Source organism: Clupea harengus, chromosome 2 (assembly GCF_900700415.2).
Source record: "Clupea harengus chromosome 2, Ch_v2.0.2, whole genome shotgun sequence".
In the NCBI taxonomy this organism is placed as follows: domain Eukaryota; kingdom Metazoa; phylum Chordata; class Actinopteri; order Clupeiformes; family Clupeidae; genus Clupea; species Clupea harengus.
In genome coordinates, this window is record NC_045153.1 from 12,280,953 (window position 1) to 12,304,977 (window position 24,025).

Genomic DNA, 24,025 nt, shown 5'->3' on the forward strand with positions numbered 1-24,025 from the left:
TATATGGGCTGAGTAACACCAAATCATCTGCGTACATCAGATGATTGACAATAGATTCACCTACAAGACAGACTGTATTTGTCTTATTCAGCTGGCTTGATAAGTCGTCCATATAAACATTAAACAAAAAGGGAGATAAAATTCCTCCTTGTCGAACTCCGTTACCAACATAGAAAGGAGCTGATACAACATTGTCCCATTTAACATGAAAAGTTTGATTGGCATACCAGAACACCAAAATCCTCACAAGAGGTTTAGGGACCCCTCTCGCTAGCAGCTTCATAAACATTGTTTCATGACAAATTCTATCGAAAGCTTTGGAAGCATCAATGAAGCATAAAAATACAGATGAATTAAGACTTGTGTACCTAGAGACAATCTCCTTCAGAGCATAGATACAGAGATCAGTACCATGTTTTCTTTTAAACCCAAACTGATTGTCAGCAGTCAGAACATACATAAATGATGTGCTGTATATAACATACTTATATATCGCACGTAATTCTGTAGCATTATGTTGTTGAGTCGTATTTCATGTTTATTTTAACCCAGAGTAGGTTGCGAGCTGAGTAGGAAAAAGTAAGTAAACACAAACGACATCAAAATGGACACCGTAGTCTTCACTGACCGTTTATTTTTTTTAAGGTACAAAGAATGCAGTATTTAGTTATTCTTCAGTACTTAGGTATTCAGTACATTTCTGTGTAAAATATGTTGCATTTAATTCTCTGCACCACACATGATAACCAGGATATCATACACATAACATCACATAACATACCCTAACCCATAAGATTATATCTGTAGCAATATTACATATAGTTAGACTTCAGCACTCGCTCTTGATAGACACAAAGCAGAAACAAAGAAGTTGACAGACTGAATAATCATAATAAATCAACAAGATGACATCCTTTAATCTGATGTTTTTCACACATTTATGATTTATGCATTTACATGTCATCTGTGAATAAACAATATAACACACTCTAAATGAATTTGAGCTAAACAATGATTAAAACAGCCTTCCCCTAAATCCAGCTGAAAACATTCATGCTCAACCATGCAGGATCTCGTGCTCTCGCTCTCATGCCCCTCAACGCAAACAGGACTAACCCTTTTGCCACAGCCAGCTGAGCATCGTCAGGACAGAGGATTCTGCACAGACAGCCAAACTGCTCTTTCACTTCATTCTGAAGGATGTTACAAGATGCATAGCCCCCTACTAAGAGAATGCAGTCTATGTGGAGCTCTGGTGTGTGTATGAGTGCTCTTATGTCCTGCACTATTTTGTCCAAACTCTCCCTGAACAATTCTTCTAGCTTTGAAAAGCTAATTTTGATAGAGCCTTCTGACCATGAGACTCCCTGAACATCTGTGAAGAAGCGGCAAATGTCTTGCTTCTCCTGCGCTAAAGTGATCAAGTTGAAATGGCAAGGAATGTAAACATCCTTCATCTTTTTATTACATTTAAATGTAGTGAAATCAAACATCATTCTCTGCACTTCACTGGGGTGATCTTTTTCATATTTGTCCCAGAGATCATGGCCAAAGGTGTCTCTGAGGAGGTTTTTGAACTTAGCATCAACTGTCCCACCACCCATATCGTTACCCGAAGCTTTGTTTAATTCCATTAGCTGCCTGGGAAGCGAGATTTCGTACACTACCCGGTGCACAGTAATGTCAACTGTTCCACCTGAAATTAAAAAGCAATAATCAACGAAAAGGAAATGCTTGATAGCTGAGACTGCAGTATAAAAGGTATAGTTTGCTTTGCACAGGATTACGATGAAAGATTGCCTGTACCTCCACAATCAACAACAATGAACTGTGTTCCAAATAATATCTCCGGTATGTCATCCCTGAAGAGCTTCTTGCACCACACTGAGGCTGCCTCTTGCTCTGACGCCATGAAGAGCTCTCTTGATGTCTCAGTGATCAGGCCTCCCTGAAAAAATAACCATAAATAGGCAACTAAACAAGTACACGCAGGTTCTTTTGCCTTTTTTAATCAACAGGATTATGGCCTATGACTAAACACATACAAACAGATTAGAGAAGCTGTCGTTCCAGTTTGAGTTGTACCTAACTGTTTCACTCTTATAATACTAGACCCCTAAATACCTCTAAAAGTGGAATTGCTGCTGTCTGATTAGTCTAGTTGGGTATAAATAGTAAGTAGTAAGTAATGTAGTAGTAGTAGGTGTTGGTGCACCATTTAAGGGCAACACTTTTTATGTCAGTAATGGTTAAAAGCTGGCTAAATTGGTATTTCAAATGGTCACAGAACCATAATGTTAGGTGCAAACAGCTTTGGCAGACTTACCTGTATTGCTGCTTCTCTCATGAATTGTTTGGCTGCAGGTTCCCAGATTGCTGGCACAGTCAGTGCCCAGGTCACATCAGAGGCACTGAATGTTCTTCCACATGTATGTTTTCTTATCATGTTTAGAGCATGATCCTTTAGATATCGGAGACTTTCAGAAAACACTTTCATAGCCTCCATAGGCTTCCCTTCAGAGTCGGAGATCATCGTGTTTCTGTTAATATTCTGAAAGTAAGATGGCAATGATTAGTTCAGAAAGTTTCAAAACTGTTTCTTTACATTTTCAATCATATGTGTTGTGGACGTCTACTGTTTATGTAAATCCTGATTTTAAATGCTTAATGCATAATGCATAACAATGCTTTACCATAGACAAACAATTGCATGTAGAGAGCAACCAGTATTCTGTATAACAATATAATATACACAATATTCTGATTAAATCACCCACTGTAAAGTACACACAGTGAACTTACTTTGTTGTAAAGCTGCATTTTGAAATTATTGAAAAAGCGTTTGTTGTTTTGACCTATTCTCTTGTATGCCATCAGTGCTTCATAGCCAAAATCCAGGAATGTACCATCTTCATCAAACAAAATGCAGGTTGGAGTTTTCAGTGTATCAAAACCCCCACTTTTCCCCCAGTGTGGATTCAAGATATCAGAAGGGTTGGATCTCTCACAGAAGCAGTAGCCACTGTAGGCTGTGCCAAAGTCTATGCCAACTACAAATGTTGTCTGTCAGTCACTAAACCTACTGATTCAGCAGATTTCTTTCTGATCCAGCATTCCACAGTGCAATGCCACAATGTGCATGTTTTCAATCCTTCCACAGTGTTTTATACTTCATTCATACTAGCAAAGCCCAGCCCAGCCTTGGGGAGGGATTAACACATTGCATAATGAGCTGTCACTGTGTGCACGTTGATCAACTAGGGGAATGGCTGTGGGACATTCCCAGAGGTAAGTGGCAAATACACTTTATTTTTTTAATTACTGTTCTATTTACCAACGGCCTCTCAAGAGTCCTTTATGTCTGTATCCCCTCCCCTTCTCTAGACCATGTGATGCATGCCAAATGATGAAACAGGTATGTTTGTAGGACATAATGATAAGATTAATATTTGATTTTAAAACCAAACAATGTTTGAATTTGATGTTACTTAAACATTGTACTGTTTGTATTTATTCAGGTGACATGGATGGTTCTTAAACAGAATGGATGAAGAAGCTGAACGACATCAAGAAGAGGTGTCTGATTTAAAGTTAGTCATTCTGTAATTCTAATTAAGCTTTTTGTGTGTTTCTTTCCTTCATAAGATATAGCTGACATGGCGTATAAAATGTAATGAAAGACCCTTTATTTGTAAAATAAAAAATTACATATATGTGTTTGTGTGGTCTTTATTTTGTCATATTTAAATAATATATTTTCTGAAAATAGTATATTTATTATTAATAATATAATTGGTAACATTGTATATTAATGAACTTAACTTTGCTGGGACAGGGCTGGTGTCGATGTATTCCCTGATCTGTATATGAATGTGTCCCATTGATGTATAATTAAGAGTGATGCTTTCAGTTTTTATTGACACAATACGTGTTGTCCTTGTCCTGGGTTCGAATTTTACTAAATAAAAAACCTAGGGTGAGATTTCAACAACATTCTCAATGTGAAATTGATTACTATGTCAATAGCATTGATCAGCGGACTTAAAGGCATCACAGAGTTAGGCACTCTGGGCACATGGGCAGGATTTATATGCTATATATGAATCACAGCTGAGGTAAATGCACAATGTTTTCAATGTTTTAAAACAATTGTATTGCCATATTGACTGCTAAGCGATTTTAAGGATTTATCTTATGAAAAAAAGGTTGAGTATGACAACATTTAAATTTAAATCCCCAATGCACTCTGCCTGAGGTTAAGAAGTTCATGTTCACCTGATTCACCTGTCATTGCACCAAGGAACTCAGTTCCAAATAGTTCAGTGATGGCACAAAATGTTGATTTAATGTCTGACATTGACAAGGAAGTTGCAACAAGGAAGTGAAAGAGTTAATGAGAAAAAAATGTTGTTCAACGCAGCCTGAGGAAGAAAAACTGCATTAACCCCGGCGAAATGTTTCTGTTTCCGTGTGAGATTTTTTTTTAGATCAGGAACCTAACCACACTCTGCTATACAGGATCAGGAATGCAGTCAGACAGTTGACATGCACACCTGTCATTAATGTTTGATATACAAGTATTTGTAACCCCCCCCCCTTTTCCTCCTGTGAGGCGCATTGTGTTACCTCCTGGTATGAAATGCGCTGTACAAATAAAGTTTGATTTGATTTATTCCTCAGCATTGTGTGGCGATCTTTCATCTGGGCAAACTTTTCTGTCAGAGTCCACCAATCCACCACCAATGAATGAGTTTTCAATTGATAGCATAGCAGGTGCATTTCATCTCTGTTGCCCCGTGGTATTGTGTGTAAATGTCGGCATTGAAAAGTGTCTCTCAGACTCAGCAGTGGTCATTGGCGTAGCGATTATGGTTTTTAGCAGTGACGCTAGCATTGTCATGTTTTTGTCTTGAACCACTAGATTGAAGAAGGGGTTTTGGCCTTTCCAGACTGAATGATGTTGAAATCCTCTGGCTGGTGTGGTCAGCCATCTGTAAACTTTCTTAAACTTTCTGCTGCCCTGTGGTTAATACTCGAATGTGGTCTATACGTTTATACATTTATTATTTTTCACCACGGCAATGCGGCTTCAGTCATCTTCACACGTGTTAACTTGGATGCCAGTTTACTTTGCTCTAGCCCAAACAACAGCAACAGGAGATAACTCCTCCTCCACCTCCTCTGTGTAGGTAGGTAACATGAATAGGCAACAGTGCGAGGACAGATTAGATTATCTGTGCATCTCGGAAGAGGAACAGTATGAGGAACTACTGAGTTCTGTCGTCACTGCCTTTTCTTTATGGTGTCATAAAATAAGGTTTTTCTTTTAGCTTTCTTTTAGCTTTAGCTTTAGTTTTGTTGGCCATGTTTGATACTCAGTTAGAACGCACACATGGGCAGGATTTATATGCTATATATTTATCACAACTGAGGTAAATTGAGCGATTTCAAGGCAATATTGAAAAAGAGGTTGAGTAAGTCAAAATTTTAATGAAAATCTCCAATGCACTCTTCCTGAGGTTAAAGAGTTCATGTTCACCTGATTCACCTGTCATTGCACCAAGGAACTCAGTTCCAGATAGTTCACTGTTCGCACAACGTGTTGTTTTGATGTCTGATATTGACAAGGTAGTTGCAACGAAGAAGTGAAAGAATTAATGAGAAACATGTTTTGCTAAGCACAGCCTGAGGAAGAGAAACTGCATTAATCCATGTGAGATTCTCTCCGACCAGGAACCTAACCACACTTTGAAATACAGGATCAGGAATGCAGTCAGACAGTTCACATGCACACCTGTCATTAATGTTTAATACTCCTCAGCATTAAGATATAACACTAAAGTTCTTTGGGGACATAGAAAACTCCCCAGACTTTCCAACGAGTTTAGTTGGTAGTTTGGGTGGAGAATACTAAAAAGTCTTTAAATTAAGTTAAATACTCAAATAATATGTGATGTCATTAGGACCAGATTCTCCACTTTGACCCTGTCTGTAATCTCTAATTTTCACCATTGGGCTTTACAGAACACCAAATCTTACCCTCCTCAATATCATCCATAGGGATGTCATTCATGAGAATGGGAGGGGTTTCCTAAGAAGCTGCATACTTAATTATGTACTGTATGTGGTCATCGGAGTCAATGTAAACTTCCTCCACAAAAACAGCATTAGGGAATGGTTTGGTGGACTCAAAGGAAGACTGATTTCTGCTCTCATTACCTCAGTAATTGATCCAGTAATTGATGGATCCTCGGGCCTTAACCTACGTCCAAAATACCCCACCTCTTAATCATGCAAATAGACTCACCAAGTAATGTGCTTGAAAAGGAAAGATGCATGAGGCGATCTTTCATCTGGGCAAACTTTTCTGTTGGTCATTGGCGTAGGGATTATGGTTTTTGTATGGTGTGTGTGTGTGTGTCGTGTGTGCGTGTGCGTGTGCGTGTGCGTGTGCGTGTGCGTGTGCGTGTGCGTGTGTGTCGTGTGTGCGTGTGTAGTCAGCTCTGGGTAAAGAGTGTGTAGCGTTTCCTCTCTATTTGGCCAGCGGCCCTGTCAGCCCATTTGTCCTCCATGCAACAGGGGTGACTTACTTCTGATTATTTTTTTCTCTGTCCCTCACACCCCTGTCTTATCCCTCTCTCTCTCTCTCTCTCTCTCTCTCTCTCTCTCTCTCTCTCTCTCTCTCAAGGCCTGTTCACCCTGTCAATGATAACTATGACAATAACTGTAACTATAGTAACTATAGTTTTAAATATCGCTCTAGTGCATAACAATGGGAACGTCCTCACCTCACACTAAAACAATAACAACATGAAGAACAGTATTATTGGACATCGTTTTCATCGCAATAAAGGCACCACAATAAAACATTACTTATATCTCAGAGAGATTTTCACTGTAGTTGGTTAGTGTGGACGCTCATATCATTTTAGTTCCAGTTGTCATTATAGTTATGGTTGGCTGTGTGGACACTTTACACACACCTTTTCTCTCTCTCCCCCATGCATTCTCCTATATCCCTCTTTCTCTCTTTCTCTCCCTCTCTTTCTATTTCTCTCTCTCTCTCTCTCTCTCTCTCTCTCTCTCTTTCTCTCTCTCTCACACACACACACACACACACACACACACACATACACACACACACACACACACACACACTCAAACCTTTTCTCTTTTCTCTTCTCTCTCCACTTTTGTGGGAAAAAAAGAGTTATCAATGGACAGACAGAAATAATTGTTAGAATACACATTGTTTAGATAGACACCCCTGGGGTGATGATGAGCTGTGGTGTTTTCTTCATCAGCATATGCTAGTGTGCTCTTGTTCACCCTTGGCAGTTCTGGATGCTGACTCTGTAGGATGGCATGTGTGTATACAACGCTGAATGACATTAACATTAAGCAGTGAAAAGCATTATCATGCCGTGTGAGATTAATCTTCTCTACACTGATGCATGTTTATCAGTTGTAAATTCATAACTTTCTTTTGTTTCATTATCTCATGTTCTCTTTCTATCCTCAATGATTCAGAATCCATTTATTGTCTCAGAAAATGGAGTGAGACCTCCATCTACTGGACAAAAAAAAAATGACATAAAATATTTGGGTCGTGCTTTAGACTACGCTAAACACTGACACTGAAATGAAGGCCTTCTTTGATTGTTTCTTCAATCCATGGTACTCATTACCAGTCCCTGTCATACTCTTTTTAATCACTATTATCTGAGGGGGAGGTGTCCCCAAAATGTTTAAGTATCTTTGAACCAGTAATACTTATGACACTCTCCAAGTCTCCAATCTCCCCAGATAGTGGAAATTGTATTTATGTATTTGCGCTACCAACAGGATATTACCTGGCGTCATGGCATACATTACTCCACTGCAGTCTAGAAGTTGTATTATCTATGAATGTACTGGTTACTATACATGTGTACATGAAGGGAAGGATTAACATCTGGTTGTTCTTGAATACATTTTGTGCTACAATCAAACTGAAAAAAAATACTGATTTCAGCACTTTCACCACGCTACTCATCTTAAAGGTACAGTCCACAATTCTAATCTGTTGCGTTCCTCTGCGCCCCACCAGCTGTGGTGGCATCAGGATTATTATTTTCATACCCTTCACCTGCCAGCAGGGGGATTTCAGCATTAATGTGCCTATGACTCCATGCCCTCTCTCTCTCTCTCCATCTCCCCCTCTCTCTCTCTCTACCCATCTCCCTCTCCCTCTCTCTCTCTCCCCATCTCCCCTCCCTCTCTCTCTCTCGCCATCTCTCTCTCGCGCGCTCTCTATTTTTCACATTTGACATTGCATGCGTAAACAGACACACCCAGCTTGCATATATATTTCTAATAATTCTGTAGCATTATGTTCATTCTTATTTCGTGTTTAATTTAACCCAGAGTAGGTTGGGAGCTGAGCGAGAGAAAGGCAGTAAACACAAACAACAACAAAAATTGCCCCCATATTCTTCACTGATTTTTTTTAAGGTACAAAGAAAGCAATATTTAGTAATTCTTCAGTACTTTGTTATTCAGTACATTTCTGTGTAAAATATGTGACATTTAATAGATACAAAGGAGGAACAAAGAAGCTGACTGAATAATCATAATAAATCAAGAAGATGACATCCTTTAATCTGATGTTTTTCACACATTTGGGATTTATGCATTTACATGTCATCTGGGAATAAATAATATAACACACTCTAAATACATTTTAGCTAAATAATGATTAAAACAGTGACTTTTTCTTCCCCTAAACCCAACTAAAAACGTTCATGCTCAACCATGAAGGACCCCTCTCCATTTCATGTTAAATAGAAAACATCACAGACGATCTTCAAGCTCGTTTTGACAGAAATCATTTTTCAAATGATTGAAACCCTCTGTGTGTGACTTCCAGTAATTTGATTTAAAACCATAAATCTGGTTTCACTGCGTCATAAAATCCAGCCTAACAGACTGTTGTTCGTTGGAGGTCATGTCAGTGGCTGTAGCTTGTATCTCTGTTAATCCAAAACTAACCTCAAGTTTCACCAGTCGATTTCGGCCTTCTCTTATATCAGGCATATTGACAACGAACTGTCCAATTTTTTTCAATCCAGGCTCATCTACATACATTGCATCTGGTTCCTCTGTGCTGTAAAACTGGAAGCTCATGGTAGTCTGGTCAGAATCAACTGGACGAAACATATACTCCTCAGCCTGATCACAGACTACAGACTGACCTTTTTGGACAAATCTGTGAAAAAGATCAGCACAGAACACGTACTCTTCTTCTTTGGTTTTTCTCCGCTTCTCTACCCTGTGTATTGCTCTGTCAAACAGGCGAGCTTCTGCAATGCCATAGGTCAGAGCACTGACTCGTGATGCCACTATCATGGGGTTCAGTCCATACAGGACTGCCCCTTTTGCCACAGCCAGCTGACCATCCACAGGACAGAGGATTCTGCACTTCGGGCTACTAAACTGCTGTTTCACTTCTTTCTGAAGGATTTTACAAGATGCATAGCCCCCTACTAAGAGAATGTAGTCTATGTGGAGCTCTGGTGTGTGTATGAGTGCTCTTATGTCCTGCACTATTTTGTCCACACTCTCCCTGAACAATTCTTCTAGCTTTGAAAAGGTAATATTGATAGATCCATCTGACCATGAGACTCCCTGAGCATCTGTGAAAAAGAGGTCAATGTCTTGCTTCTTCTGTGCTAAAGTGGACAACTTGAAAGGACAAGGAATGTAAACATCCTGCTTTTCATTGCAACATTTAAATGTAGTGAAATCAAACATCATTCTCTGCACTTCACTGGGGTTTGCTTTTTCATATTCGTCCCAGAACTCACAGCCAAAGGTGTCTCTGAGGAGATCTTTGAACTTAGCATCAACTGATCCACCACCCATATCGTTACCAGAAGCCTTGTGTAATTCCTTCAGGAGCCCTTTATCCAAGACCTGGTGCACAGTAATGTCAACTGTTCCACCTGAAATTAAAAAGCAATAATCAAAGAAAAGAAAATGCTTGATAGCTGTGATTGCAGTATGAAAGGTAAAGTTTGCTTTGCACAGGATTGCTATGAAGGATTAAGCCTGTACCACCACAGTCAACAACAATGTACTGTGTTCCAGTATTTTGCTCCAGTATGTTGTTGTCAAGTCCCTCTGAGATGAAGCCATCACTGGGGAGCTGCTTGCACCACACTGAGGCTGCCTCTGGCTCTAGCGCGATGATGAGCTTTGATGAGTCTGTCTCAGTGACCAGGCCTCCCTGAAAAATAACCATAAATGGGCATCTGGACAAGTACAGCGTCAAGCTGGAGTTAGGATTTGAACCCGAACTGCCAGAAAATAGCGGGGGGGGGAACAAAGACAGGAAGAGGTGAGAGGTCAGGGGGGTATTCGTCGTACGTGGTTTAGTGACAAACCTGGAAAAGTGAACTCAGAGTAAGTGGTAAACCTCGTAATAAAATAACCCCCATTGGTTCATTATCCTAGCAGAACAATGTCAGAGGGCTCTTCTATTACGAGGTTTACCACTTACTCTGAGTTAACTTATCCAGGTTTGTCACTAAACCACGTACGAGGAATACAAAACTGGTAGAGAGTCCTTGGCTGCCTCTAGAGGCCAGCAAATGTCCTAACTCATGACACACGCAGGTGCCTTCTGCCTTTTTTATTCCCCCTGGGAACAGACACTGGACTGAATATTCTGAAGAAGCTTTTAATGAATCAACAGGATTGTGGCCTACTGTATATGCAACACATGTAGGTGTGACTCATACAAACAGATCAGAGAAGCTGCAGTTCAGGTTTGAGATCTACCTAACTACAAGTAATAACACTAGGCCCCTATACCTCTAAAAGTGCCGTTGTCTGTATAGTTGTGTGGAAATAGTAAGTAGGGTGTGGTGGCAGACTAACCTGTATTGCTGCTTCTCTCATGAATTGTTTGGCTGCAGGTTCCCAGATTGCCGGCACAGTCAGCACCCAGGTCACATCAGAGGCACTGAATGTTCTCCCATTCGTGTGGTTTGATATCATGCTTAGAGCATGATCCTTTAGATATCGGAGACTTTCAGAGAACACTTTCATAGCCTCCATAAGCTTCTTTCCAGTCAGAGATCATCATGTTTCTGTTGATATTCTGAAAGTAAGATGGCAATGATTAGTTCAGAAAGTTAACTGACAGTTTCTATACATTTCCAAAGAAATTAAATGCTTAATGCTTTACCATAGACAAACATATGCATGTGGAGTGTAACCAGTATTTCGTATAACAATATTATATACACAATATTCTGATTAAATCACCCACTGTACAGTACACACAGTGAACTTACTTTGTTGTAAAGCTGCATTTTGAAATGATTAAAAAAGCGTTTCTTGTTTTGACCCATTCTCTTGTATTCCATCAGTGCTTTATAGCCAAAATGCAGGAATGCCCCATCTTCATCAAACAAAATGCAGGTTGGAGTTTTCAGTGTATCAAAACTCTCATCTTTCCCCCAGTGTGGAGTCCTGATATGAGAAGGGTTGGATCTCATACAGAAGCAGTAGCCACTGTAGGCTGTGCCAAAGTCTATGGCAACTAAAAATTTAGTCATATTGAAGTGGACCTTTAGCGTTGGAGCAGCACAGTGTAATGCCACAATGTGCCTGTTTTCAGTCCTTCCACAGTGTGTTATACTTCATTCAAGTCCAGCCCAGTTTTGGGGAGGGATTAAGGATCCTAATGAAAAGCTTTGTCCTTGGAATCCAACTCACATTCAACACATTGCACAATGAACTGTCAACGCTGTGTGCAATCTGACGAACTTTGGGGAAAGTATATGGAATTTCACCTGTGGTAAGTGGCAAATAAACTTTATTTTTTAATTACTGTTCTATTTACCAACAGCCTCTCAAGAATGAAGCCTCTCTATGTCTGTATCTCCTCCCTTCCTATAGTTTGCAAACGCATGTGGGGAGTAAATCATGCGATTTCGTGGAAGAGAGGTGTGTTTGTAGACTTCATCAGATGAATATTTGAGTTGAAAGTACTGGATATATAAAACAAATAATGTCTGAATAACCATATATTTTGATGTTACTTAAACAATGTCCTGTTTGTAATTATTCATGTGACATGGATGGTTCTTGAACAGAATGGATCTAGAGGTCTCACACGCATGCGATCCCTTGAAACAGAGGTATGTGTGTAGACTTGATAAGACGAATATTTGAGTTGAAAGTACTGGGTATTAAAAACAAATAATGTTTGAATTTGAGGTTGCTTAAACTATGTTCTGTTTGTATTTATTCATGTGACATGCTTGCTTAATGAACAGCATGGATAAAGAAGAGGAGCAACGTAAAGAGATTGCTGATTTAAAGTTAGTAATTGAGCTTTTTTGTGTTTCTTTCCATCATAGACATAGCTGACATGGTGTATAAAATGTCATTAAGATCCTTTATTTGTAAGAAATATATATACATGAATAAATATGCTATATTTATTTTATGTGTATATAATACATATTCTACAAATATTATTATTATTAAGATTATTAATATTAATAAAGATATTATTATTATTATTATTATAACTCATATACAATGTAAATTATCCTGGACATCCAGTAGACATCCTAACTTGATACTTCTCTACTCCACAGGAAGCAGCTGGACGATTTGAAGACTGAAAAATCTTTTGTAAACAGGTATTTGTTTCGATACTGTTACCTAAGTCCTGAATCTATGAGCTAAAGCAATAATTGTACTCTCTAAATTTACATATGGTGTCTATTTTGTGGAATTATCTTTATTAGCTGAAAAAATAAATTGATGTTGACGTGTTTCGTTATTTTTTTTATATACTGCGTTTCCTGAAATGAGCAGCAGCTCAGAACACTCTGAAATTATCAATGATCCATGCAGAAGATCAGAGCTTACCATCATGTACCAACATATTGACACTCAAGTCTGGGCACGGACAAAAGATGGGATAAATAAGTCTGAAAATTCTGAGCAAATGAAACAATGGGCTAAGAACTTGATAAAGGTAAAAACTCCTACTATATGTCTTATTATGTTCTGTTATGTCTGCTGCGCTGCTAAGGGCCAACAGAGTACTGTGGATTTAATCTCTTTACAGGCCACCTTTGAGGAAGGAAAAAAAGAAATTTCTTCCAGGAGAGAGGAGATGGACAGTGGAATGCCTAGCCCCATTAAAGAAAAGGTCTGTCTCTTTTTTAAACGATTTAGGTTTTTAAATGTCTTGCTTTGATACATGATGTACAAAGTTTTGAATGTGAATGTTACATTCTACAGGTTTCACCCTACATCCAGTCTTCCATGAAAAATCGGCAGATGGTCTTCTTCCTGCAATTCGAAAACATAAAAAAAAACTCTGATTTCATTTCAACATTTGTCAAGGTAAATTGACTAGCCAATCAAAAAAAAGACTTTAAAATAATGATTCTGGATAATTAAATTAAGTAATTATGGCTAAATTCAGATCTGAGAATCATTGTACTACTTTAATCATATACTACTTTATCTGCTCAAGAAATGTTGAATGCAGCCAGGACTGTGCACAGAAAAAAAACTGATCAAAATGTACTTATATATATGATAATGATGCATATAATTGGCTATATATATATATAATATATATAATATATGATTGTTTGTCCCTGTTTGAATATTCTTTGCAGGAGAAATACCAAGGTCACCATGAGGTCGTCCATGAGCAGAAAAACCTTAGCCAACAAGAGGTCTATGAGCAGAACAACCCAAGTCTCCCTGAGGTCGTCCATGAGCAGAAAAACCTTAGTCAACAAGAGGTCTATGAGCAGAACAAACCAAGTCTCCCTGAGGTCGTCCATGAGCAGAAAAACCTTAGTCAACAAGAGGTCTATGAGCAGAACAAACCAAGTCTCCCTGAGGTCGTCCATGAGCAGAAAAACCTTAGTCAACAAGAGGTCTATGAACAGAAAAACCCAAGTCTCCCTGAGGTCGTCCATGAGCAGAAAAACCTTAGTCAACAAGAGGTCTATGAGCAGAACAAACCAAGTCTCCCTGAGGTCGTCCATGAGCAGAAAAACCTTAGTCAACAAGAGGTCTATGAACAGAAAAACCCATGTCTCCCTGAGGTCGTCCATGAGCTCTACGTCCACTGTTACTTTCTGAGCCGTTTGATGGCCCTTCACAACCCTCCTATTGAAGTCTGCTGGGACAGGCCTGGTGTCGATGCATTCCCTGCTCTGAAATTAATGTGTCCCATTAATGTATAATTAAGAGTGATGCTTTCAGTTTTTATTGACACAATATGTGTTGTCACTGTACCAATGTCAGTTGTAATATGGTGTTTTAAAGTAGGTTTTAAATCATGTCCAACTCCAATCAGAACAGATTATCTGTGGTTTTGATAGTGATTACAGTAGTGGACGAATGAGGTGGACCTTTTCAACTTTTTCTATTTGGTGTAGGTGACCTATGGGAGATCTGAGTCTCTTTTGCAATTTAACTGATTGATCACGTGATTACAGGGATATGTCACAAACAGAATGCACACCCACCATTTTCCCTGGGTCAGTTTGCTTTAGCCTCTGACAATACGACAATGAGATTTCATTCAAAATAAGAAAATAAACATTCTTGCTTTTACAACTTCTCTAATCTACTTGTGGGTTCTTTTAAATCAGTTAAATCATGGGATAAAGAATTCCATAGTTTCTGTAACTAAAACACATTTATTATGGAAATCTGCCCTTACTGGCAATGCCATTGTCACCAAGAGTGTGTTTAATGAAATTAACTACAATAGCCCTTTAGTCTCAGAAGGCAGAGGGCACTTTTAGAATGACAAAATTCAGATAACAGACTTCCAGATTGACTAGACGGTGTGAAGTTAGCTCTGATCTTAGCAAAGGACTCAATGGAATGCAGGTCTGGTGGGTGGGTTGTCGGTTCATTCTGTGTATTCCACAATTGGCAATTCCACAGAGCATAAAGGTTACATCATTGGAAAAAGAGGAGCAGAACACACAACTTAACACAATGGGTGTGTCTGGGGGCTGGTGGAAGGTGTATGGTGGGAATGGGGAACATTTGGGTTCTACCTTGGGGAGTTGGTCCTAGGTGTGAAGGCATATGCATCCATGGACTGCAGAGAGGAATGCTAATAAACCTGCGCTAGCCATTTGGTATGGTTACAGACCATACACACAGAACTACAGATACGGAGAACATTTGTCATGAAATAAAATAATGTAAATGTTAAATAAAATACATGCAGATCCAATATGTACGGTAACCAGATTATACAAAAGCTGTGTTCGTCTCTGTGAGCTGTGAGGTCTCACTCTGCAGACAGCTCTGTCCCTGCTTGCTAATTGGTAATAAACTAGTATGACTTTTCCTGGGTGTGCTCGAATTTGACTAAATAATAAAGCTAGGGTGAGATTTCCACAACATTCTCAATGTGAGATTGATTACTATGTCAATAGCATTGATCAGCGCACTTCAAGGCATCACAGAGTTAGGCACTTAGTGCTTTTCCTTTTTGTCCTTACTATACTGTCAGTTCAAAACACTGCTACCTTCACCATACAGAGTTAATGAACTTACAGTGGTAACATCTGACTCTTTAGAGATTTGTATCAACACATTTCTGAGTTGTGATGTTGCTCATGTTTGCCAGGCCCATGTGTCACACTGCATTATTTACACATGATATGATCTGCACATGTTTTGTAACCTACTTCTGTACTTTTTTACTTTTGTTGTGGTTTCCTCCTGTATGCTGTTATGATTTGTTTTTCACAATAAAAAAATCATGAATTTAATTAAAACAAATGAATGCCATCTTTACTGATAATTGTGGATTGACGTCCGTCTAACCTACCAATCAGGAGTGGACTGGCTGATTGCAATGGGAAGGGAGCAGGTGTGGGTGGGGTTTTATTGTCTTTATTTCCTGATAGAACGGGACAGAAAGAGACCAACCCAACTGAGAGAGGATCATGTCAGGAACGGGGCGCTGCTGGAGTTTTCACTCTCTTCCAGCAGAGGATGGCCTCCAGTCCCCGTGCAGAAGACTCTCACCTCGTACCCCGGCTTCCTGCCTGCATCGCTGTTGAGAAGTCCAGTGCAATTTCTTAAGATGGGGGGTACAGCCAGTGGAGAGGAAGTATTACAGGACAGTATCATATTGGGCTTGTTGCCTGCGGACTGCTTGCTTCGGTGGTTGTGGTCAATGCATTGGAGTGCAACAGAGGTTACTGGGACTTGCTGCTGTTCAACTTGTTGGGGATCTGGCGCTGCTGGTGGTGAGTTGCGGTATTGCCTGCCTTGCAGTATCTGGCTTGTGTACTTTATGATGCAGTGTCAAGTGTGTATCTAGTGGTGTTTTAAGTGTAAGTCTGTGCATGTCATCCATGTTGTGCAAAAAGGTTGTGAGTCCAACGGCTCCTTTAGCCTCACCTGCGCCTCGTTGCCTTCATCCTTTTTGAAACAGCTTCTTGTATCCACAGCCTTCAAGTCTTGTCTCAGTGAATAAGGTAGGTAGCTCCCACCAGATACTATCAATGACAAGCTCTTTAACCGGTCTGCTATCTCTCTCTCTCTCTCTTCCTCTCTTCTTCGCTTTCTCTCTCTTTCTCTCTTGTCCACACATAAAATATGTGTATGCCAAGTAGTGTGAAGTAGATCTGCTGCTTGAATGACACACAAAGTACCCAAAACTTCTCATTAGGGCCAAGGCCCGAAAATGTGAAATCCTCAAAGCGTCCCTGGGATGAAAGCAAACATAAAGTGTAGGTAGGTAACATGAATAGGCAACAGTGTGAGGACAGATTAGATTATCTGTGTATCTGGGAAAAAGGAACAGTATGAGTTAAAGGACGTTACAACTCCTGTTCTCATGTTTAAAATGTTTACTAGACAATCGTGTCATGTGCGGAAAAGCCTTATTTTTATTGTTTATAATAGCCTCTTGTAAAGTAATGTTAGGTGGCCAATCCATTACCATTACAATCATCATATACAAAAATAATTAAACAGTTACATTTTTCTGTCCATGTTCCAGGTCTGAATGAATGGTGTATCAATTTTTAATGTTGGCATTTACCCTCAAGTGCTTTGCCAAAGAGCCCCATAACCAGGGCCGGTCTTTCCTACAGGCGACATAGGTGGTTGCCTAGGGCACCCCTCAGAGGAGGGGGCGCCAAAAACTGCGCCCAGAAAAAAAAAATGTTAAAAAAAATTATAATTTTTTTCTTTTGCTGGGCAGAGTTTTTTTGCGTCCCCTTCTATAATTTAGATTAACGTTCTTTTTGGCCTCGCAAACTGTGTATTTTTTTTTCAAATGCTGTTGCAACAACTAGTAACCTTAGAAAAACTACAGCACCACGCCGGATCTAGCTAGACCGGAAGCAAAACAATAGGCGTTTGGGCTTGGAAGCCGGCCAATAGTAGTAGGCTAACGTTACGTTACGTTGGACTGCGATATAACAGTATGGTACATGACGTTAGTCATGGGCCCAAATCGAAGCATTTATCCATTCACGCCTGAAAGGCTGCGAGATCTGTCAGCGCTCTCTCCTGAGCCCGCCCCCACAGGAGCCTATAAATTCAGGAGCGAGGACCGGAAACATCCTCTTTGAAAACTTCGCCTCGAAGTACCCAGTCTGAGTATATCTCATTACTACGCTCATATCTGTTTCAAAGAATCTGTGTGCTTTGCTCATTACGAGTTGGTGAGTTATTCGGGTTTTTTACCCTCACTAGCTCAGGGCGCTACAAGATTCAATTGATTTAAGAAAGTAGAGTCGCTATCCTAGCTAGTTAGCCGGCTAAGTTTCTGACGAGCCTGCTAGCTTTTTGCTAACCAACGTTTCAGTTGTTTGATAGTGTGCTTGTGAAATGAATACTTTCTTCTAATTTCAGAACAATGTCCAGGCAATACCCTGACTGCGGGCACGCAAGGGTGAAGGGCGACCGCCACCGTCGTTGCGTGGCCTGCCTTGGCAGGACCCACGCTGAGGCGGCTCTCTCGGGCGTCGACCCTGCCTCTGGCGTTTGTGCTAGCTAAGGCTACTAAGCGCCTCGCGCTATGGGAGCGCTTGGACGCTGAGAGGGCAGCGCCGGCTCCATCCGGGGTTATCACCCCCGAAGGACTAAGTGCGCCTTCAGCCTCAGGCAGCATTGGTGCTGGCAGCCGCTTCACAGCCGCAGCCGCACATGCGAGCCTCTCCCCGTTGCCGTCGCCGTCGCCTGCCAGCCTGCTGGCCGCGGGCCACGAGGCGGTGGAGCTACCCCCTGGCGAAGACCAGCCCACACCGGAGCTGGACTTCGGCCTGGATGACGAGAGTCTGCTGGACTTCTCGGACGAGCAGGGCTCGGACGAGGAGGACATGCAGCTCAGTCTGGATGTTCGGCCGCGGGCAACCTCTCCCCCGGCCACATCAAGGACTTTGGGCCAGCAGCTGCAGGAGGTTGCGCTGAGGGCAGCCAGCTGCCTCGGGCTCCCTCTCCCTCCCCCTCCCAGCGTGCAGGCCTCGCTGCTGGACGGGGAGGTTTACGCTGGCCCAGCCGTGCCAGCTCCCAGCGCCCTCCCCTTTTTTGCGGAGGTCCACCAGCTGATGACTACTCGGGCCGTGCCCCAGTGCCGGGGTTCGCCGCGTATATGCACCTGGATCAGGCCAAAGAGAGTGGCTACCTCTCTTTTCCGCCTGTCGAGGATGCAGTGGCGGGCTACCTCTCGCCCCTGGAGACGGTGGACATAAAATGTGTCTCTTTAAAGACCGCGCTGGCATTGACGTCAGCAAAGCGCGTTGGTGACATGCAAGCCCTGTCCGTCAGCCCATCGTGCCTTCAGTTCTCGATCGCTGGAGACAGAGTGGTTATGCGACCTAATGCTGCTTACACACCTAAAGTGGTGGCAACCCCATTCCGCAATCAGGTGATTGAATTGGCAGTTTTCTCGCCTCATCCTTTGGCGCCAGAGGAGGAACGTTTGAATAAGCTTTGTCCAGTACGCACTCTCCGCTGCTATGTAGAGCGCACTGGGGCATTCAGGCAATCAGATATTGTGTGCTTTGGTGCACGTGCAAAAGGCAGACCTCTATCAAAACCGAGCCTCTCCCGTTGGATAGTAGAGGCTATCGTGTTGTCTTATAAGAGTTTGTCTTTAGATCCCCCGGAGAAGTTGCATGCGCACTCTACGCAGGGGGTCTCTTCTTCCTGGGCCTTATTGAAAGGAGTCTCAGTGGAAGATATTTGTAAAGCTGCAAGCTGGAGTTCTCGCCACACTTTCATTAGATTCTATATGTTAGATGTGGCTGAACCTAGTTTTTTACAAGGTGTTCTACAGGCAGGCGATCTCTGAATCCCCTGGCCTGAGACCGATATAATGATGTATGTGTTCATTAGTGTCTACGTGTTACGTTGCAAATTAACCATTCCAGGGTTGTTTCCTACAGGCGAGGGATCACTGATCCCTGTCGCCTATGTATAAAGGATGTGCCCTATAATGTTCACCACCAGCTGCTGTATGAACCTCTAGGAGGGAAAAAGCAATGTATAAAGTTGGTGTGTGTGATTGGCTGCCACTGTATTATCACGCGGGAATATATACGGTCCCATACTGTTATATCGCAGTCCAACTGCGATAAGGAACGTCTCGGTTACTTATGTAACCTCGGTTCCTTAAGCAGGGACCAGATATAACAAGTTTGGCGTGTACAGTGTTGCCTTGGTTTGATACTTCTACGCTCAGTTTTCTTTCCAAGGATGTTTCCGGTCCTCGCTCCTGAATTTATAGGCTCCTGAGGGGGCGGGCTCAGGAGAGAGCGTGGACGAATCGCAGCCTTTCAGGCGTGAATAGATAAATGCTTCAATTTGGGCCCATGACTAACCTCATGTACCATACTGTTATATCTGGTCCCTGCTTAAGGAACCGAGGTTACGTAAGTAACCGAGACGTTTGAGTGAATGGTGAGCGCGATACGGCGAAATGGGTAATAAAAAGCTTTTGAATGGAAAGTTTACTTTTAAAAGTTGTGTTGTGCAAAAGAAGCGAGCTTCACGGTTGTCTGAAAATGTCAACAGGCTTGTCTGTTTGAGCAGCTGGCTGAAAGCAAAGAAGTAGTAGGCAGGGCCGGTCTTTCCTACAGGCGACATAGGCGGTTGCCTATGGCACCCCTCAGAGGCTGCGCCCAGAAACTGCGCCCCCTTCTATATCTCCAACTAATATTTTGACATTAAATAAATAAATCTAACATAAGGGGTAGGCTACGTACCTCCTTGGTGTTGTCAGAACATGCTAGCACATTGAGGCGTATGGTTAGTGTGTGTGTGTCCAAGCAACTTCAACGAAAGAAATAGGCTAATGAAGAGTCAATAGCCATCCATTTGCACAATATATTTCTATTTTAAGAAGAAAAGAAAGGAAGAAGAAGAGAAACGTGCCAAGGAGAAAGGTAAATCGCCAGGAGTGAAGCTTGCCTAGAGCGCCAAATGTGCTAGGGCCGACCCTGCCCATAACAGACCTGTTGTTCAGGATCTTGGCACCAGCAATCAGGATTCAGGTTGGTATGTCATCAGACATAAAGTAAATATTAGCTCTCTGATAACAGAGATGGATGATTATCTCACACTCATCAGCAATTTGACACCTGCTATAACCATTCAGTTGAATAGCACGTTAGTTGCTGTGTTATTTAGATTCCTGTGCTCACTTGTAGAGAATACCCCAGCATAACGCCCAAAACATACTATGGTGATAGTTCTGAACAGGAACCAGGACTCAGGTTGATATAGTATCTTTTGGGGAGAATTAGTCCGTTTCCTTCTGCCAACACCCAAATCTCTCATTAGTGTTACTTTTGACATGTAGAAAATAAGTAAATAACTTTACTTTATGAACTCAATTTGATAGCGAATTTTAAAATGTACAACTTTCTACTTTCAACTGTACTGACTACATCAAATGCCAATTGGTGAGTCTTACTAAGTTTATATTGTTTAAAAAAACATGCTGCATGTAACTGCCTTTATGCTTTATCAATGGCTCTGTTCATATTTTAAATGTTTACTAGACAATCGTGTGGTGTGGGGAAAATGCCCTATTATTAATTGATTGTAATAGCGTCTTGTGAAGTAATGCTACGTGGCTATTGGATGCTTTGAACAGTAGGCCAATCCATTCCCATTACAATCCTCAACTACAAAAATAATTCAACAGTTAAATTTTTCTGCCCATGTTCCAGGTCTGAAAGAATAGTGTATCGATATTTAATGTTGGCATTTACCCTCAAGTGCCTTGCCAAAGAACCCCACAGCATACCTGTTGTTCAGGATCCTGGCACCAGTAATCAGGATTCAGGTTGGTATGTCAAGACATAAAGTAAATATTAGCTATCTGATTACAGGAACCAGGATTCTGGTTATGCTGTCCTCAACCTGCGTTTCCTCTTGGCAGGATTAGACAGCTAGCTTACACTTTTCCTTATGAATAAAGATGAACTACAAGTCTTGATTTTCTTGCGTTTACTGTTTTCCCTTCTGCAATTACTCTTTGTCTCTGTCTCAAATACCCAAACACACAAAAATGGGTCCAAGTATGACTGCTTATTAGTTGCATTTAGTCATTCTGTTATTTTTGTACACAGCTACACACCACCTCCTTTTTCCTTCCAAAGCTATGCCACCTCCTTACTATTTCTGACCTCCGACCCCAACATTTCAGGCCTTTTTCGTTCCACACCCCGAGCTCCAATCTGTAATTGTGTAATTTGGGGATCTGACACACTAGGCGATGTGGTGCAAGCAACTCTGTGCACACGGCAGACTCAGAGATGATTCTGATCACCACAACACCTTCAGTGGCTTTCCTCCCAGATGGGAAACATTGACTAATTACAATGAGGAGCTAAAGATCAAGACCCACAAAATCAGCTCTGTCATATGAACACAAAGGGCATATATCTTACAAAATAGCCAACTGAGTCTTATAAAGAGGGTGTCTACACACTGGAAGTCAGAAAACCACTGGGGCTGCTGCTGCTGCTGCAGTCTCTACCCAGCGTGACATCTTTGCTGAGCTCAGGGAACTCAGAGCCATGGTGCTGGAGCTGAGAGGGCAGCTGACTGTCACCCAGAATGAACTACACAACACCAAGACTCTGCTGAACAAAATGCTCATCGTGAACTACACCCTCCCAAATGATTACAAAATATACTTAGAATGGATTCTTCATGTGTTATTTTCACTCCATGTAAAGCAATATTATTACACCTCTTCTTTAAACAAAGAACACAAATGGCGTGCAGTACACATGCTTTAAAAAAGGGAAGCTTTGTTTGCATTGTTTGCTTCTTCCTTCTCACTCATTTAAATAAAGAATCTGTAGACACGCAAGCAGGCTCCCAGTCAGAGCAGCCAGTACTGTCCAAACAAGTTGTAAGGTGAAAACCTTAAAAAAAAATTAAGTTTACCATGGACTCCAGCACTTAAGACACAAAGACAGGGCCGGCCCAAGCACATTTGGCGCTCTAGGCAAGCTTCACTTTTTTCCTGTCTTTAATCAAGAGTGTGGAGCCGAGAGGGAACAGATGCAGCCAATGAGAAGGGAAAAAAGGAGAGAGGGAGAGAATGTGTGTGTGTGTGTGTATGCCTGTGCCTGTGCCTGTGCGTGTGCCTGTGCCTGTGCCTGTTCGTGTGCGTGCGTGCGTGAGATAGAGAGTGAAGTGTTTGAGACCAGGCCTCTCTCTCAGACAACAGATCACACAGCAGGGCAGCCACTAGACAACAAACACGCACCGAAACTCATCTCTGTCTCAAAACAGACAAAAGATTAAAACAGACCTTTTATCTCAACCACACTGTGTTCATCCACTGGACAGAGAAAAGAGAAAAGACTCTCAAATAATGGAAGATTAGGATGGAAAACTATACAGCAAGTGTTGTGTGACAGACGGAGAGGGAGGGAGAGAGAGAGGGAGAGAGGGAGAAAGAAAGAGAGAGAGAGAGAGAGAGAGTGTGTGTGTGTGTGTGTGTGTGTCACTGAGGGCCTCATTTACTAACATTGCGACCGCAGCTTAATCTGCGCTTTTGCCAAACCGCATATACCGCACGGTATTTTTCCGTGGTATTTAGAACCTCGTCGTAATCAGCTATTAACAAGTCAGGGCTCTCAAGTTTTGAAGACAGGCAAGAGTGACATATCCCCCCCTCCTGACCACGCCCCCGGCCCACCCCCATTCTGCCCCGCCCCGCCCCTGCCGTATGCCCACAGACCAGCCCCCCCCCCATATTATTTTTAGTGTTTTGTTGTTAATAATTGCTCAGACTTGCAGAAAAGATTTGACACATGGCACTGACAATTCAACCAATTACAAAGTATGTATTCAATTTGGGAGAGAGAGAGAGAGAGAGAGAGAGAGAGAGAGAAAGAGAATTATGTTTATTGTAGGTGTTTGTTGCCTTTTTGGACTCTTTTATCATTTTTGGTGTTGGTTCCCATTATATATGCCATAGTCATAGAATTGGATGTATTAATTGTGCTGGTTGACTTCAGTGCCTGCTGATGCCCCTTACTGCCTATGTGCCTTGTCACATCCCGCACACCTGGATGGGCACACGCAGTGGCGGTTCTGGGGTGGCCCGTGCCCCCGTAAACATATCCCTGGCCACCCCTGTGGCCACCCCTGTGGCCACCCCGTGCCGACCAAATACAAAAAATAAAAATGTATTATGATTTTACACCCGAGCGCCAAAAGCGGAAATATTGTGACGCAACGTTCTACACCGGTAAATTAAAGCGGCGTACCCAAACACTGTAGTCTGCCAGGTGTGGTGCTCGTCGGTGAATGAGAGCTCAGCAACTACTATTCATGGATACCATGTGATTGTGACGTGTGTCTAATATTATATATATTTGTGTCCAACAGGGAGACAGTAGTCTAGCTGTGCGTCGGTCACAACCCACAGAAAGTTCAAATGCCCGGGAACTGTCGCCAAAGAAACCCAAATATACAATTT

General features: G+C 41.7%; 2 protein-coding genes and 1 pseudogene across 2 annotated transcripts; 1 reads left to right on the forward strand and 2 right to left on the reverse strand.

Moving 5' to 3' along the window:
- Positions 1-975: 975 nt before the first annotated feature.
- Positions 976-6,073, reverse strand: LOC105902073 (heat shock 70 kDa protein 12A-like). The gene is made up of 5 exons (XM_031577719.2): positions 6,040-6,073; positions 2,803-3,050; positions 2,327-2,551; positions 1,807-1,948; positions 976-1,696 (listed from the first exon to the last, which is right to left on the reverse strand). Exons 1-5 carry the CDS (start codon positions 6,071-6,073, stop codon positions 1,032-1,034), a joined length of 1,314 nt encoding a protein of 437 aa, XP_031433579.2. The 3' UTR covers positions 976-1,031.
- Positions 6,074-8,754: 2,681 nt separating this feature from the next.
- Positions 8,755-11,634, reverse strand: LOC105900808 (annotated as a pseudogene).
- A 145-nt stretch (positions 11,635-11,779) lies between these two features.
- Positions 11,780-14,653, forward strand: LOC116224086. The gene is made up of 9 exons (XM_031582794.1): positions 11,780-11,845; positions 11,947-11,994; positions 12,144-12,188; positions 12,327-12,371; positions 12,654-12,698; positions 12,877-13,039; positions 13,133-13,216; positions 13,309-13,413; positions 13,695-14,653. Exons 1-9 carry the CDS (start codon positions 11,781-11,783, stop codon positions 14,271-14,273), a joined length of 1,179 nt encoding a protein of 392 aa, XP_031438654.1. The 5' UTR covers position 11,780; the 3' UTR covers positions 14,274-14,653.
- The last annotated feature ends 9,372 nt before the right edge of the window (positions 14,654-24,025 follow it).

Coding starts and splice junctions, on each gene's coding strand:
- LOC116224086 (XM_031582794.1), top strand. CDS start 11,781: ATGAACTGTCAACGCTGTGTGCAATCTGACGAACTTTGGGGAAAGTAT. Junction 12,189..12,326: donor TGCGATCCCTTGAAACAGAG/GTATGTGTGTAG, acceptor CTTAATGAACAG/CATGGATAAAGAAGAGGAGC. Junction 12,699..12,876: donor GAAAAATCTTTTGTAAACAG/GTATTTGTTTCG, acceptor TGAAATGAGCAG/CAGCTCAGAACACTCTGAAA.
- LOC105902073 (XM_031577719.2), bottom strand. CDS start 6,073: ATGAATGACATCCCTATGGATGATATTGAGGAGG. Junction 1,949..2,326: donor TGAGAGAAGCAGCAATACAG/GTAAGTCTGCCA, acceptor TTATTTTTTCAG/GGAGGCCTGATCACTGAGAC. Junction 1,697..1,806: donor CATTGTTGTTGATTGTGGAG/GTACAGGCAATC, acceptor TTTTAATTTCAG/GTGGAACAGTTGACATTACT.